Here is an 18,106-nt window from a genome sequence, read left to right as displayed (position 1 = left end):
AGTCAGCAAATCTGTTTAGAAAAGAAGTAATTTGACATAAAGCAAATGACAGATGTGCTTCACAGGGAAATTGTTTTTCTCTTTAATTGTCATTTATATTAGGTCCTCAGTGTTGACACTACTGGTAAATATTCAGTTTTGAGATCTCTGATATCTTTGAAGGGTATGTCCACTAAACAGTGTAGTTGCAACCACATGTGCTGCTTTTTTCTGTGTTCTTTTACTATATATATTCCACTGTTATGGCATGACAAGTCTTGAATATCATTTTCAGTTAACATCAAAAACAAAAATGCATGATATAGGGGTGCCTGGGTGACTAGGTTGGTTAAGTGTCTAACTCTTTATTTCCACTCAGGTCATGATCTCGGGGTTATGAGATCAACCCCTGCTTCAGATTTTCTCTCTCCCTCTGCTCCATTTTTTTTTTTTAATACATGATATAAAGTGACAAAACTGTAAATTAGAAATTACTTATTTTTGAGAAAACACATAATGTCTTCATAAATTCTGCTAACATGTTTCTTCTGAAACATTATTTTTTCCTTTTTTTAAAAGATTTTATATATTGAAAGAGAGAGCAAGTGCTCAAGTAGGGGGAGGTGCAGAGGGAGAGGGAGAATCCCAAGCAGACTCTGCACTGAGTACGGAGCCTGATAAGGGGCCAGATGGAGGCTCAACCCTAAAACCATGGGATCATGACCTGATCTGAAATCAAGAGAGACACTTAACTGACCAAGCCACTTAGGCACTGCTTCTGAAACATCTTCTGAAGAAATATAAATTACCTGTTTTCAGGCATCTCAAATATTTTAAGCTGTTACTGGGAAACTCATTGAAACAAATGGGAAAATGCTATGGGCATAAATATATGTGCATGATAAATAGGAAATGTGAGGAAGCAAGAATTTGCAAGTAGAAATTGAGTTAAATAGGAGAAATTGGCATGAAATTCTCAAACACTTCAAATCAACTGAATTTTCAGTGGTGGAATTTGACAAAATGAATTTTGGATTCCACGATGTTGAACAAATCAAACTTGTCAGGACCATGAAATGTTAGTACTGTGTTATAAACTATTGCCAGGATCCTGGATTTGGACTCGAAAGCTTGGCTGGCATGGGATTGTATGGAAAGAGGAGGGTTCAGATCTTTTAGAGAAGAAGCAAACAGAAACCCAAACAGTCTTAGGAAGTCCAAACCTGAATTTGATAGGGAAGAGGAAATATACTGAAATTATATTGACAACAGAAAAATACTATTTCAAGAAAAATGTTAGGTTTGTGTTTTTATGATATATTAGAATTTTTTCCTTCAGAAGTAACACATCTCTAAAAGCCCAAGTCAGTGGGAAAGTCTGATTCATATTACTAACATCCGCTTTACATACTTTTTAACATTAAGTCATGTTTAAAATGAGGTCAGATTCAAGATTAGTCCCAGGCAAAGTTACAAAATAAGAAATGGGTACACTCCTGCATTGTTAGTAATAATATAAACAATCTATTTATAGAGGACACGTTAGCTACAGGTTTCAAAATCCCTAAAAGGTTCATAACTTTTGACCCATATCTAAGGAATTATTTTTCTAAGTCAACAATTAAGAAGGTGTAAAAATTAGTTGAAGTATGAGGCTATTAGTCACTTCCTTATAAAAGTGAAAAAGTGGAAGGTATATAAAAATAGGGAATTTGTTAAATAAATTACATCTGTATGATATAGCAGAAGTCATGCTCTTAAAAATTACGGTATAGAGAAGTAGTGATTTAGGAGGATGGATAGAATGTTTTAATGAATAGAAATAGGGTACAACAACTGTGAAAAATATGAATTGAGAGAGTTGTTTTTAGCTTTTTTTTTTTTTTGGTTAATTTTTCCACTGTTCTTCAACTTTAAAATCCCCTTTTGGGATCTTTCTTTCTTCCAGTGCCTTGATAAAGGACCTGCCTTCTTTTATATCTGCTCTCACGGGGACAACCCCAAAGCTCTCAAGCTTGTTCTTCTTCATCTATCAAAATCGACTTTTGTAATATACATATACTATTCTCCAAAGCTGGACTAAGTGAAGAGAATTAATCCAGAAGCTAATTTATGATAAGATATTAATATAAAATAATAGATTAAAGTTTAACAACTTCTCTTAAATTTCAGTCACTTATTCAACAAATATTTATTGCACTTCTTCATACTCTGGACCTTGCAGGAGAAACTATGAACAAAACAAATCAAATGCAGGCCCCTTACCTAATAGTGGGAATATTTGATTCTTCACAATCATTTTAGGCCAAATGACATGATTTTGTGGGGATCTTGTGACACTGGCAGGCCAGAGCAGCAATGGAATCTTCTGGTGCACTTAAAAACTGCCATATTGCATGAGTCTTAATTTCATATATATGCTAGCATGTCCTCTTCATGATACCACTGCATTAACATTTCTAGTTTTTTCTAATTAAAATGATTTCCAGGGGACGCCTGGGTGGCTCAGTTGGTTGAGCAGCTGCCTTCGGCTCAGGTCATGATCCCAGCATCCTGGGATCGAGTCCCACATCCGGCTCCTTGCTCGGCAGGGAGCCTGCTTCTCCCTCTTCCTCTGCCTGCCGTTCTGTCTGCCTGTGCTTGCTCTCTCTCCTTCTCTCTGACAAATAAATAAAATCTTAAAAAAAAAAAAAATGATTTCCAAAATGGGGAAATAGGTCTCTGTGGTTTAAAAGGAAAAAAATTTCCTTGAGCACTGTATTGCTCTGTTCAGTGTTACACTATTAGATCATTAGGCAGTTTAGTAATACCTCTACTCTGAAGGTAAGAAGGTATGAGCAGCCCTAGAAAGTGATCCCTCCTTTGCGCAGCCTCAGTGTTCTCTGTTGTCATCATGCCTGTAACACAACACTGCACTGTTTTATTGTCTGTTCCTCCTATGCTGAACTGTATGACCCCTTGAAAGCTCCTATTCATCATCACGTCCTTACCCCCCGAGTCAGTATAGGATCTAATTAAATGCCTCCCTGGAAATCTGAAAAATGCCAATGTGTCACCAAGTATGTAAAAAAACCACCTTTAAACAAAGGCAAATGTGAAGAAAGATGCTAGTGCTTACTGAGTGCTTCCTGTGTGTTAGACACCATACTTAGCACTTTTATGCACTTTATAATTTAATAATTCCAAGAACTTATAAGATATGCTTATCTGTTTTTAACAGTGAAACTGAGATTAAATAGGTTAAGTACTTTGTTGGGGGTCAAAAAGCTGGTGAGAGGATGGGACCATGGCTTAGACTTTTGTTATTCTGACTTGAGTCTATACTTTTTAACCCCAATAGCATACACCCTGCTAAGAAAATGCTTTTTTGTGCAGTGATATTTACTCCTCATTTAATCATCATTTATGCCAGGCATCTCCATCCTTACAGCTGGCTGTTTGACTTTATCTTCTCATGAGGGAATAATACACTTGCCAGGAAAATTTACCTGCAAGTTGCAAATGCAGGATACAGTTTCATTCTAATGTTCCACCTTAATTTCCATTTATGAGGCAAAAATTTCATTTTGACATGGTGTAATGACTCTTCTTTCTCTTTGTATTTTATAGTCAGGTGGAACACAAGTTTAAGGTCACCTTTCCACATTCAGTCTTTGGCTTCCTCTTCTGTAGGGCTGTTAAACTAGTAGCTGTGAGCCTGTTGGATGTTTATCCAGTGTTTACTGTATGCCCTCCATTCTCCTAGGGCTAAGCTGGCTGTTGAATAATTATAGTCCTTAATACCCTTTTTGCCTGACTTTCTGTAATATTGCAACAGTAGTGTCAGCACCACAGAATGAACAATTCAGTCTTCTTTTAATCACCTACATATTATTTGTGAGTATCTGGTCTTTTCAACTGTATTATTATTATGTCTTAAAATTCTTCTGGACCACCCCCTACAACACCAAGCACAAAACTTCAGCATATAATAATGATTCTAGGGAGAATAGCACCAAATATGCTATCAGGAGAGCTAGCTTCTGGTCTGGTTTTACTACTATTTAGCAGCAAGATTTTGTGATTTCTTATTTAGGACTTGAGGGGCCTCACTGTTCTAAATTCAAAAATCAGAAGGTTGGTCTAGATTGTTAGGTCTTTTTCTAGTTTAAATTCAGGATTCAGAGACTTCTGTAACTTTTATGTAGTTATCCAATTGATCAATTCTTTGAAGTGGCATTAATAGGAATAGAAACATTATAAACTGACCTGGATTTGCAAAGGCAATACTGGGTTCAATTTGGATATGTGATATTTGAGAAGTAGTACAGCATACCTAAATCTAGATATCCTTTAAGAATGGAAATACAGACTTGGATTTGAAGTTGGTAAAGACATTGTCATCCTCACTGGCTTCTTTTGATAGTATGAGTTAGAATCATAGGCTTAAAGTAAAAGGTACTTACTTAGAGCAATCACATAACCACAGATATTTAGATCTGAAAGAGAAATACATATCATATGGTCTGCCCCATTTGTTTTATACCCAAGATTGGAGAAATGGAATTTGTCCAAAGTTACACACTATCTACAAATCTAGTCTATAGACCAGAGTCCCCTATCTTCAAGCTCCTGCTTCATCCCTCACTGTGTTCGTTAGGTTTCCTCTTTAACTGCTTTATAACATGTATAATATTATTTTGTGAGTAATAACTTCACTAATCATTGCTTATCCAAATACAGATGCAAAATTATTTGTAAAATTTGGCTCAGCTTTCTGGGAGAGAACAGCAGTCGAAACACAGTGTCATTACTATATCTGAATTTTGACCTCTATAATTAAATGGTGCTATATGAAAAGCACTGAATTGTGTAGTGGCGAGGTACGATTCTGTGACATCTATTGAAAGCTAAGTTATTGTGTACAGTCCTAAATTGTGTTCAGTACCTTTATGAGGTAATTAGTTTCTCTGTATCCCTTCCCAGATCCTATGTTAGGTCTGGAGTGTATGAACACTTGTGATACTCTGTAGAATTATGATACTGAAGTAAATGTTTATAGTAGGTCTCCATTTTGTTCTGATGAAGAACTGGATACCGGGACGCCTGGGTGGCTCAGTTGGTTAAGCAGCTGCCTTCGGCTCAGGTCATGATCCCAGCGTCCTGGGATCAAGTCCCATATCGGGCTCCTTGCTCCGCAGGGAGCCTGCTTCTCCGTCTGACTCTGCCTTCCACTCTGTCTGCCTGTGCTCACTCTTGCTCGCTCTCTCTGACAAATAAATAAAATCTTTAAAAAAAAAAAAAAAGAACTGGATACCCATGACAAAGGTCAAATGGAGATCTGGCATCTATTTCACTACTTGCAAGACATAGTCTTGAGAATATGTAATACATAGAACTCCTTGCCAGAAAACAGAAAGGAAATGATTGCATTTGAGTACAATGTATTCTACAACAATAGTTTAGTGTGCATGAAATTTAAAACTGCTGGCTTTCTAAATAAGATTTTTTTAAGTAGACTTAGTTTATTTTTTAAAACATTATACCCATTGTGTCATACTTTATGGGAGAGTCTTAAAAGCTGAGATTTAAGACCAAAGAAGCTAAAAATTCTAATGGCAATGGTTGCAAGATATTGAATTCTCCAGTAAAGTACTCTAGTTTAATGTGTTTGTTGATTTCTCCTGAATGTTCTATTTTCATGAGCATTTCAAGTTATTATGTCATTTTACTATAATGGTGCCTTTTTTCCCCTACCCATCATGATTGCTTAGTACCTTAGAAGCTTCAGTATCAAGCCTTAAATTCTGCAGTGATGTCTCTGTTTTACACATGCACAAATTAGTTAGGGTTTTATACAGGGGGAAACCATATCTACCTCCTTCACCTAGTGTCTTCCATAGTACTTGGCATGTAGCACGCATTTCATTAATTGTTGTTGCTGGGGTTTTTTTGTTTTGGCCGTTGGTTGTTCTTGAGTGATTGAATGAATGGCATGCAGTACAAACTAGCTAACTAATTAACTAAAAATTTAGAGAAATATATTTATCATTTACATATATATGAGGGAGATAGCCAAAGCCCCTGAAAAGAAGATTTGATGTTTTTAACAAAAGCCTTTAAAAGTACTCACATATAGGGATGCCTGGCTGACTCCTTTGGAGGAGCGTGCTACTCTTGATCCTGGGGTCATGAGTTTGAGCCCACATTGGGTGTAGAAATTACTTAAATAAATGAACTTTAAAAAAAAAATTTTTTTTTTAGATTATTTATTTATTTGACAGAGAGAAATCACAAGTAGATGGAGAGGCAGGCAGAGAGAGAGGAAGGGAAGCAGGCTCCCTGCTGAGCAGAGAGCCCGATATGGGACTCGATCCCAGGACCCCGAGATCATGACCCGAGCCGAAGGCAGCGGCTTAACCCACTGAGCCACCCAGGCACCCAAAAAAAAATTTTTTTAAGGTACTCAAATACCCTCAGTTAACAAGAAAGTGAATATGGCTCAACTTTTCAGTCACTTTGTCTGATGCCCATCTGCAAAATAGGCCTGTCATAATGGGAAAGGATGGATGACGGAAATCTTTTTTTATAAAGTTCCCTCAGCCAAAGGAGAGGTAGAAGTGCTTTGTACTTCACTAAAGCCTAAACAACAAAAGACTTAGCCCAAGCTATGGTCTGGGCAGCAACCCTTGAAGCTGGGTCCCTGGTGACTTTACTCTAAAGACCCTTCTTCCTCCGGGGCCACTGTTCTATCTAGTAACTCTTGGGCAGGACAGGAATAATAAATTCTACCTGTGACTCTTTCTTCACTCTGTGACTTTTGAGAAGCCAGCATTTGAACTCTTGCTTTTTGAAGTCAGAGTATCAATGCTAACCCATTTGGCCAAGATATTATGATAAGTAATTTAAGGCTTTAAAAAAAAAATTTACAGTTGAAGCCACATTTTTATACAGAGTTACCATAATATTTGTTTCCCACTTTAGTGGTTACTTCAAGGCCCAAAATGTAATAACATGTATGGTTAATATACATGGTTTGTTTTTGTATTCTAAAAAAGAATGCATGATTTCAAAAAAAAAAAAAAAAGGAACTTTTTTTTTTCTTCATAGCCTTTTCCCCCACTGAAACTGAAAAAGGAAAAAGAAATTATGCAAGGTTTTTTGAAAGTACAGACAGATTTGGCATTTCACTTATGGGAAAATTTTGCAAAATTGTACTGACTAAAAGTGATTTTTGTTTTGGCTTTCCTGTGAAGCCATCCAGAAAGGTCAAAAATTACTGGCATTGCTTTTATATAAAACATTTCACATAGACTCCACTTGTAATTCAGCCAAGTCATAATTCAGGTCATCAGTGACACACATATCCACACATTGGAACTGGTCAGTGAACAGAAAAGTGGTCATGAAATGTGGATAATGTTACCTTATGGACAGACCAAACTGCCCAGATTACAGCAAAGGAAACTTTGCATTAACATGCTTGGGAATGGTTTCCTGAGTTCATCCCTGCCCCCATCCTCCCTCAGTGGGAAAACCAATTGTTTACTGATTAGGACAACTACATCAGTTGGCAAACATTTTGGCCTAAAAACCTGTGACATCAGTCTCCTTTAGGGTTTTCCACATAAAACAGATTCTCCCAGGAAAACACAGAAATTGAGCCTAAATTTGAAATCCATTATTATACCCTCTAAGGTCTCTTTAACTTATCTCAATCATGTATTTCTTAATTTTTATTTTATTTCCACATAGATATTATCCAACACTTACCAACCGAGTAACATTTGCAGTGTTTTTTTCAGAGTTTCAGTCAGATAGTCTTTTATAGTTATCCTCACCCAACTCCCTTTTTATGGGGATTATGATATCTGTCTTTGTTTCTCTGTACTGAGGGTCACTGATTTGGGAGTGGCTTCTATTACTTTGTTTGAGGAAGGAAATAAACATTATTCTTTGACCCCTTAAGACAAGTTCATCTTGCTTTTGTGAAGAGTGGCTATGTGCTTAAGAGGAAGTACTCTCAATAAAGTTAGAAGGACTCCATGATGGTGCACATGTTGTTTTGTCCCTTGTCAGAGAATGAAACAAATGAGTGGTATTTCACTCGTGTAAGCACCTCCTAAATTATTATAGTTTTCCCCACTTTGTTTTGTTAGGTGGATTTCATGTAATATTTTGATGCAGATGGCCCTAAAGCAGGGAGAAGTCCTCAGGCCCACAGTCTCCCTGTTGAAGGTAGGGGAGCAAGAAGGACCAGTGCAACAAGGGTGCCAAGATAACGGGAGCTGTGATGTGGTATGGGCAGAATAGGGCAAGAATTGTCTGTATATCATGTGAGTTGATAATACATTTAACAATATCATATCCCAAGAGTTCCATCTGAAAGCTGTTCCTTGGCAAACAGAAATAGGTGATTTTCATATCTTCTGGAATGGCTGCTACATAGGAATAAGAGTCACTCCAGTCAGTTTTTCCTATTTTTGGCAATGGTATATTCACTTTCATTATTCTTTTTTTTTTTTTAAGATTTTATTTACTAGACAGAGATCACAAGTAAGCACAAAGGCAGGCAGAGAGAGAGGAGGAAGCAGGCTCCCTGCCGAGCAGGGAGCCCCGATTCAGGGCTGGATCCCAGGACCCCGAGATCACGACCTGAGCAGAAGGCAGAGGCTTTATCCCACTGAGCCACCCACGCGCCCCACTTTCATTATTCTTTAAGATGAAGAAACTTTGTGTCCAAAGGCTAAAAAACATGATCTTTTAAATTCTTCCTCTTAAGCCCCCTTGATACATGTAGAAATTCCATTCTTAATATATTGATTTCATGGGATACAATTTACATTTGTCTCACTGTTTTCCTTTTCCTCTAGCTCATGGCCTTTATTCCCACTGAATTTTTGTTCCCATTTCTCAGAGTTGTTCTCTTTGCCCTTTCTTAGTTTAAATAATCTTCATCTGCCTCCCAGCATTATTTCTGGATGTCCTCCTAAGCCTTCCACTAGAAGATAGTTGAGGTACAGCAGTGAATATTAAAACTGTACCTCAGACAGCCCTCCACATTCCTACCCTAAATCTGTAATGTCTTGCCTTCTTTGTTAATGTGGTAAGCCCTCTGGAGAGGGACAACCAGTACTTCTTTGTTCTATGGCAAGCAGCACTCTAACCGTAGTCAATAAATGTTCATAATAATGAAAGATGAAAGAAAGTGTCTGTGTTCAGCAAGTTAGTGCCAAATAAATGTGGAGGCCAAATGAGGCCACGGGTGCCAAACCACAGGGGTTCGAAATAATATTTAATATAACATTGTCTCATTGAATAACAAATCTTACATTGTAATGTCTGAGTCAAATCTTCCCTTGGTGCCAGACTTCTCATACTCCTTTAATCTTCCCCTCAAGATATTTCAAGTTCATGAAGCTCAAGGTAACAACTCCCCCCACCCCCACCCCCACCCCCACCCCCATGTAGTGAGTAGAAAACAAACCTCCTGATGAATGTGGAAAAAAAGTAACTGGATGTGAGGGCCATGGATTCTCTGGGAATCAGACCAACTGTCTACCAAGAAGTAAGAAATGAAACTTTGCCATTAACCTAGCTATTGTGTAACTTCAGTTACCTAGCTAAAATATGAATTATAAGTAGTTTAAAAAAAGCACTGAAACTACTAATATTTTAGAGAAATAATTATTTTTTTCTGCATTTTTCTGTGATTGTTAGAATGCAGCACCATTAGCTTTGTAACTCAGAAGTACACATGGAATAACAGAAGTGAAATGACAGTTCAGTAAAATTTGATATTGCAATGATTGGTTCTTTTCTATCTTTGTATTATCAGTATAGAGCCTTAATTGTCCTTTCCATTTCAAATGAAGGCTCATATTTTCTAAGGTGATTCAGAACAGAGGGACAAAATTGAGCAAAATAATCTGCCCTTCATATGGTTACAAAATGTTTACCAACAAATCTCTCCCTTTTTGCAGCCAAACCTCTCAAAATAATGGTTCACATTTAAGCTGCTACATTCTCGTTTCTTATTTATTCTTCAAAGCATTGTTATTTGGCTGCTGCCCTCACTGTTTTATTGAAAGGACTCATAAAGTTTCCCAGTGTCTTCCTTGTTGCAAAGTCCTGGGACATTTTTTTCTCCTTTTCTGTATTGCTTGAAAGTCTTTCCTTGTTTGGTTTCTTTGCGTTCTTTCCCTTCTAGTTCTTCAGAAAACAGCGAGCCATTGATTCTTCTGGAGTTCCCTTCCAGAATTCTCTCTCCTCACCATACCAGCACTCATTGCTTCAGCTATCACCAGGCTGCAAATCCACATCACTGGCCCAACATTTTCCAGACCCGTATTTCCAACTGTATGTTGTTTAATTAGATATATCATTCTCCCCACTGGACATCAGAATACACCAGGTACCTCATACTCAGCATGTCTAAAACAGGACCTACCCCCACTTTTGAGCCATCTCCTCCACCAGCAAAAAGCTCTGCACCATTCCTATGTAATGTACCCTGGTGACTAGCCAGGAGTGCTTCTCAAAACTCCCTTGTATTTCTTCCTCTGCTCTCTAGTCTCATTAGTCACCCATTAGTATTGATTGTGCATCATAAGTATTTTCTTATTCATACCCTCTTCTCTCTAACCCCATAGCCATTGGAACATATACCCTCCCCCAGTCTAAAGCTCCTGTCTTTATTCCATGTTGCCCTGATGGTTCTTCAAGAAATCATACCTGATCAACTCCTTCCTCTTCTCACAAGTTGTCATTTGTCCCTTCTTGCCAACAGTATAAAATCCATCTGCTTGTGGCTAGCCTTGCCTTTTCTCATCCTGCAATTACACCCTGTACTGTGGTCATGTTGAGTTCCCTCACTACCCATACTATTTTATCTCTATGCTATGACACTTATTTCTGCCCCTGCCTTGTATGTAGTTTCCATTCTTGTTTGCATAGGGACTAGACCCCTATTACCTCCTCTGCCCCTTTCACAAAGCACTCCCTTGCAGAATAAGGTGCCCAGCATTTATGTTTCCATAGTTTTTATCATACCTGGTTATTGCATTATATTCTAATTATCTTTAAACACATCCTCTTCCTCCCTCTGTACCATGAGAACTTTAAGAGCAGAAGCTCTGTCATATTCATCCCTGTATCCCTGGTACAATGTTGAACCCATAGTGAAAGGTTAGTAAGAGTTTGCAGAATGGATCATTGTCATGTCCACAGTAGCCTTACCTTTCACATTCCTGTTCTAGTAAGCTTATGAATTCATCACTCTTCTCCATGTATTCTTTGTGTTTTCTCTTTTCTTCTTCCAACTCCAGTATGGTTTGCCTATGAGATTTTTCTGCCATTAAAAGCTGTTCCAGGATTCGTCTATGAGATTCTTTATATTTTTCCATGACTTTCTCCAACTACAAAAGAAAATACATTTATAGTGTGTTAACTGCAAACCCTTCAAAATACTGCCATCTTTCATTCACTGTTTTAGGAATATCTAAGTTTTGACTAAGTAATTTAGCAGTGGGTTTCTCATCTTTTTGCTTGGTTTTTTTCTTTATCATTACTCTTGTTAATTGATACTTTTTGATGCATCTCAACACAAATGTAATCTTTCTACTGTTAACTGTTTTTTTTCACACAGAGAAAATAATTGTTTCCTCTGTGGATATCAGAATAATTTCCCCATATCCCTTTTCTGACACTTTCTTCTCTCTTCAGAAAAACCTTGTCAGAGGAATGACATAAAGAAGGAATCTTTGCATAATATTTGATTCTGAGGCAACTTAACTTCTATCCTGCCCCAGCCCTCCCTAGAGTAGGCTTCTTGGATCCTTTGGTCTGTTTTTCATCATATTATGCCTCAAGGTGTTTGCATATTTTTAAAATTCTTATTAATCAATTCTTTGTTGGTTATGTAGTACTAATGTGAACAAATGTCAATACCAAGTCCTTTCTGGTTTCTGTGGCCTACTTATATCTCTATTAAGATATGATCAGGCTGTACCTGACTTACGTGTTTGTCTTCCCTACTAGACTGTGAAGTCCCTGAAGGTAGGGCCTACATTGAATTTTTAACAATTCTTAGCATCTTCATAAAAAAACAATGAAATCTTGCCTATTGCAACAACATGGATGAATGTAGAGAGTATAATGCTAAGCAGCATAAGTCAGTCAGAGACAAGTACCATATGATTTTACTTGTATGTGTAATTAAGAAACAAACAAAGGGGTGGGGGGTAGACAAACCAAAAACCAGACTGTTAATGACAAAGAACAAAGGGTTACCAGAGGGGAAGTTGGGGTAGGAGTGGAGAATGTTGAAATAGGTGAAGGGGATTAGGTGTGCACTTGTCTTAATGAGTACAGAAATAAATTCATGCTTACAGGGTCAGTTAATCTATGACAAAGGAGGCAAAAGTATACAATGGGGAAAAGACAGTCTTTTCAACAAATGTGCTGAGAAAGCTGGAGAACTATATGCAAAAGAATGAAATTAGACCATTTTCTAACACCATACACACACACACACACACACACACACACACACACACACACACAACCTCAAAATGGGTTGAAGACTTAAGGGTGAGACCTGAAACCGTAAAACCCCCAGAAGAGAACACAGGCAGTGATCTCTGTCTACTTGTGATCTCTGTCTGTCAAATAAATAAATAAAATCTTTAAAATTAATTAATTAATTAATTTGATCTTCCATTATACTCTCATAGTGCTTTGTGGTTTTCACCATAGAAAACAACACTGTGTTTAATTGTATACTTGGCTTATGTGATCATTTGTTGTCTGTCACACAGACACTAAACACAACAACATTAGACATAACTATTTTTATTCATCATCTCTCTAGTAAATATTAATTAAAAGAATAAAATGAAATTTAAAAGCTAAATTATACAATTACTTAAATAAGTACTTGGAGAATTGTGATGCTAATAGAGTATGCAGATTCTTTTATTATAATACCTTGATAAATCCAAAATATTATATTTTCCTTGCTATTTTTTTAAGAAGAACTAAGAATATCTTGGGCAATTAACTCAGTATCTTTTTTTAAGGTAACTTCTAATATAGAACCCTAGGTTGGAAAGGAATAGGAGGTTAAAACTGTTGTAGACTCTGAGTTCTTAACATCTTCCCTTTCTCTTGACAAACCAGTCACCCCCTTTTCTCATTCCTATTCTTTGTTCTAGCTCAATGCCAATACCAGTCTTTCATCTTAAGTCAGTATTCCTACCATGTGATGTAACTGAGAGCAGTTAGGTCTTCTAAGCTATTTTGCCTTAAGAATAGGTAAGTCCTCTTTAGTTTACTGTAGGAGTGGTTGAGATTTTTACACTCTTCAAAAAGTACATTGTGAATAAAAAAAAATTCAGGGTTATTAACATCCCAGGTTGGGAAAAAGTAAAAGAATAATTACTTAGCATGCAGATCCTTATTCTGCTATAACTCAGGTACAGCCATGGATGGTCTCAGTGGGAAAGCTGTCTAGGGATCTCTATTTAAAATTCTCCCTTAATACAGTTTATTCACTGGGTACTTAAATTTCTCCCATCACTTCCTAGATAGAGAAGTGGGTAGACAACAGGATTATTGGGTAGGTAGAGTTATGTGGGCTTCAAGGAATGGATAGACTCATAGCTGGGGAGAGAGAAGTCTATAAGGTAGAAGTAAAAGGCAAGAGAAGAAAAGTGGACACATCATGGAAGTGGGAATGTGATAAGTGAGTATGTGTAAAGGAGTATGTATGTGTATGTTTTGTGAGAGTAATCAAAAGAGATTGGATTTATAAAGGGCTAAATTATGGGTAACTTTCAGGGACAAGCATTTGTAGAGAGTCAGGGTATTTTCAATTTTGCATATATGTAATAGAATTATTGTGAAATTAAAACTTTCCCATGATTTTAGCATAGATTTGGAGTCATTCTGTTCATTTCACACTGAGGTGTTGAGGGATTGTGCCATTTGTGGAGTTTTATCAGGATACAGTCAGTGATCATCAGTTTGCATTGCACTTATATAAATTGGGGAATTTTTGCCTAATGCCATTTCCTAGTCACTATGTTGGGAGCCAGGATGCAGTCTTCATGTAATTGACTTGAATGCAGCTTCAGCTCTTCTTTCTAAAATTTGAATTAAAGTGCAAGTCAACAGACTTTGGGTGGTTGCATCCTTATCCTTCAGAGAAGCAGATCCATCTGACCAAACTCCTTCGCATTTGGCAAGACAGTAGTCTTCTCTCATGAGACACCCAAGACGAGAATAGCAAGGACATTAGAGGTCAGTCCTGAGGTAGGTTGCCAGAGCTTATGTGAGGGAAATTTGTCCAAAACTTGCTTTCACTCTCTCCAGCCTTAACTCATGCTCTTAGTTGTTTCCTTTTTATAAAAATGAAAAATTGTGAAATTTTCCATTGAGGTCTCAGAGGAAAATAGAAGAATAAAATAAGGATGCCAGGGTTTCAGAAATGTCAGCAAGTAAAAGAGCAAGCAGTACTGAATCTTTGTGCAGTGGTATTGAGACTTTGCATCTTTGCTATTGTCATTGCTGGGCACACTTGTTGGGGGGAAAGATCTTTGCTGTCATTAAACTTTTGAAGGAAAAAGGATAACACTTATCTAAAATACATGCTTTCTAAAATTCCATTGCTTGGACAATTCTTTGATTATTTCCATTCATGCTCAAAATCTCTATGACAGGGGCACCGGGGTGGCTCAGTGGGTTAAGCCTCTGCCTTTGACTCAGGTCATGATCCCAGGGTCCTGGAATCAAGTGCTGCATCACACTCTCTGCTCAGTGGGGAGCCTGTTTCCCCCCTCTCTCTCTGCCTGCCTCTCTGCCTGCTTGTGATGTCTCTCTCTCTTTCTCAAATGAATAAATAAAGGCTTTAAAAAATTTTTTTTTCTATGACATAGGATGCCTGGGTAACTCAGTTGGTTGGGCAACTGCCTTTAGCTCAGGTCATGATCCTGGAGTCCAGGATCAAGTCCCACATCTGGCTCCCTGCTTGACAGAGAGTCTGCTTCTCCCTCTGATCCTCCCCCTTCTCATGCTCTCTCTGTCTCTCATTCTCTCTCTCAAATAAAATCTTTAAAAAAAAATTCTATGACATAATACCTCAGTATTTTTAAAGAAATTTAAGCTTTTTCTGTTTTTTATTATAGCCTGTATAGCCTTCAGGTCCCCATAATGTGCTGCCCTTGTGTGCATGTGTGTGTGCACGTGTGTGTGTCTAAGTGTCTTTGGCTCTCAGTGTATGTAAGAGAGAGAAAATCTCTTGTATTTGTCAGCTTTCAGTCTGATGTCAAGAAAGATACCTAGTGGAAACATCCCATCTATGATTTGTTCTCCTTTTCTTTCATGTAGAACATGTCGTATTTATCTACCTTGGGTAGATTTTAAATGTGTGAGAACATAAAACTGTAAATAATCAAAAAAGAATTATATGTCGTGCTCACCTTCCAAGCCAAGTGCTTGGCTGGCTAGTAAACTTTTCCACCTTCCAGGTGCACACCCCTAATGCGATACATACCTCATTCATTGGTTTTTCATAGATGTCCTCCTGCCAAGGGGCAGATTTTGCTTGAAAAGCATCTCGCTGGAGAGCCTCTAACACCTTTTTTGGAGTGACAAACCCATACTGAGCTTCCAGCAAAGCCAAGTCCATTTTTTCAGCCTTTAAAATGCCTATGACTTCATCTCGAGCCTGTAGGAACAAAAGCCATTTCAGAAAGCTTGCTTTATCTACCAGCATTCTCTGAAAGTGGTTCTTGAGAGCTGGTTTTTTCCTTCTATTTCAAATAAAAAATGAGTCATGTTTCTTTATAACACCTTTTACAAAAGGCAGTTAAACTATGTCCCTCATCCTTCTTATAATCTAATTACACATTAATAATATTTTAAATGTGAGCACTATAAACATTGGGGGAACCCCACATTTTTTATTGTTTGACAAGTAGATAACATGGTACCCTTTAAATGGACTGACATTTGCATTTGGGGGGGTAGGAAATAAGACTCTCTTATATGTGTAGTAACTGTTTCTTGTTTTTTATGTGAGTTAATAATGCTAGGGCAAGTTGAGTAGCCAATTTACATGGGGTATAAAAGTGCCTCTTGTTATTTAAGCCAATCTCGAAGTCATTGTTACTCAACCTGCCTGTGCACTGAATCTCATGAGCAGCACAGGCAGAGGATGTGATCTTTCACATGATGGTTGCCAGTTAAGTGTCATAATGACAGCCCTTTCAGATATGATTAATTGCCCTTTCGGTTGGCATAAGAGAATTCTGTATTTGTGTACTTTCTTTCACTTACATACAGGTAGAACCATAGACAATCTATTTCCATGGCAGCATACACCCCAAATTCACGAGCAGCCTTCTCTTTGAACATGGGGATAATTCTAACCCAGCTGACCTGAAGTTCTCCTTCCAGAATGCTCAGAAGAAATAAAAGATCGTCTCTTGAGAGGTCTTCTCCATGGTGACCGACACCACCGTGTGACTTAGGACAGGAAAGAATTGCATCTGACTCATTGGTGGGGTCTTTGTCTTGCTGTCTCTGCTTCATGTCCTCAGGTCCTTGGAAATCATGGTCTTTACTATGTCTTGGAAATTGCTTTAGGGCTGAGCCCTCTGTGTCACTGCTTCTGGAACGCATTCTTTAAAGCCTGGAAAGAAGGAAAACAGTGTGTACCTCTTAATGGAAGTAGAGTTTTAATAAGGGCACCTATTACTGCTTTAACAGGTCTGCACTCTTGCTGTATTTGCTGCAGCCAAAGACTCAATCTTTCTGAAGTCTACAGCAGAGAACAGCATTAGTAGATTCATAAATCACAGTTTTATTTACACTTCTGTTTTTTTAAATAAAAATTTTAAAAAAGGTGTTCTGCTTTGACTAAGGCCACTTATGTCCATGGGTAAACAGACTATATTTGAACTTCATTCACCAAGTATTTCATGTCAGGGATTCAGGTCATACCTCTGACCAACGCCTAAGTGTTTACTTGAGTTAAGATGTACTTAACGTAATTGTAAAATGGCAAACTTGCTAATTGTTCCAAATTTCTGCATATTCATGTTATAGTTTTTCCTTTGGAAGTTTAAAAATTTTTTGGAATGTCTTAGTCTTTGGTGCTTTAAAATAGAAACATCAGAATTACTGCTAGAAAATACTTTGGATTACTTTGTTTTGACAACAAAGTCTAATATTAAAGGAATGATGGGTTGGTCCCTGGCTGTATCCCTGACATTCTGCTAAAATTCCAGATCTGTCCTTGGATACATCAAGATTTTATAGTTAGGACACTCATCTCCAAAATAGGGACAATCCTGCCTATGGAAATAATTAAAATAAATCCATATTTAAGGTATACATTAGCTTATATCTGATTATATAATTACCCAAATTAATTTATAATAGCAAGAAAAATTGTTTCACCTTTGAGATTTTTAACAAAAAGACAAATGTTAATTGAGCTTATAGTCTACTTCAATGATGTATATATTATTAATTTTAATCCTAAAACCTTGAAACTTTTATCATCTTAGTGAAGTGCTTTTGGATTATAATAAGATTTTTCCCCATACATTCTACAATAATATTTCTTTAAAAAAATATATCTGGGACACTTGACTGGCTCAGTCAGCAGAATGTGGGACTTGATCTTGGAGTTGTGAGTTCAAGCCCCATATTGTGTATAGAGATTATTTAAAAATTAAAAAAATATATGTATATTTTTAAAAATAGTATTTCTTTAAGGATCTGTAAAACCAAAGCATACAGAAAAGTGTGGGAAGTATAATGAGCCATTACATGCTACCACACAAATTCATAAAGTGTTAGTTTACTATATACATTAGAAAATGATTTTTTAATATAAGTATTATAGACACAGTTGAAGCTCTGTGTTTCTCTCTTCCTTAACCTATTCTCTATGCTTCCCACCCCAAAAGTAACCATCTTGAATTTGGTATATATATTCCCTTAAGACGTTTTATACTTTTTTTTGAACGTGTATATACATCCTAAGCAATATATAGTATTGCTTTGTGTACTTTCAAACCTTATGTAAATAGCATATTTTTTTGTGTGTTGCTGAAACATGCTTTTTCACTCTGTATTT

At 37.2% G+C, this 18,106-nt stretch overlaps 2 protein-coding genes and 1 long non-coding RNA gene across 4 annotated transcripts in view; 2 read left to right on the top strand and 1 right to left on the bottom strand.

Annotated features, from left to right (window-relative positions):
• The window catches only part of CMSS1 (cms1 ribosomal small subunit homolog), a 382,805-nt gene that overhangs the window by 103,668 nt on the left and 261,031 nt on the right, over positions 1 to 18,106 (top strand). The gene's annotated exons all lie outside the window — the stretch shown is intronic.
• The window catches only part of LOC132012274 (uncharacterized), a 120,219-nt gene that overhangs the window by 1,446 nt on the left and 100,667 nt on the right, over positions 1 to 18,106 (top strand). The gene's annotated exons all lie outside the window — the stretch shown is intronic.
• LOC132012273 (filamin A-interacting protein 1-like) lies at positions 11,193 to 16,641 on the bottom strand. The gene is made up of 3 exons (XM_059392098.1): positions 16,399 to 16,641; positions 15,512 to 15,685; positions 11,193 to 11,375 (listed from the first exon to the last, which is right to left on the bottom strand). Exons 1-3 carry the CDS (start codon positions 16,639 to 16,641, stop codon positions 11,193 to 11,195), a joined length of 600 nt encoding a protein of 199 aa, XP_059248081.1.

This window comes from Mustela nigripes, chromosome 2 (genome assembly GCF_022355385.1).
Source record: "Mustela nigripes isolate SB6536 chromosome 2, MUSNIG.SB6536, whole genome shotgun sequence".
Classification (NCBI taxonomy): domain Eukaryota; kingdom Metazoa; phylum Chordata; class Mammalia; order Carnivora; family Mustelidae; genus Mustela; species Mustela nigripes.
The sequence above is the reverse complement of the archived record's forward strand: the minus strand, read 5'-3'. Positions and strand labels throughout refer to the sequence as shown.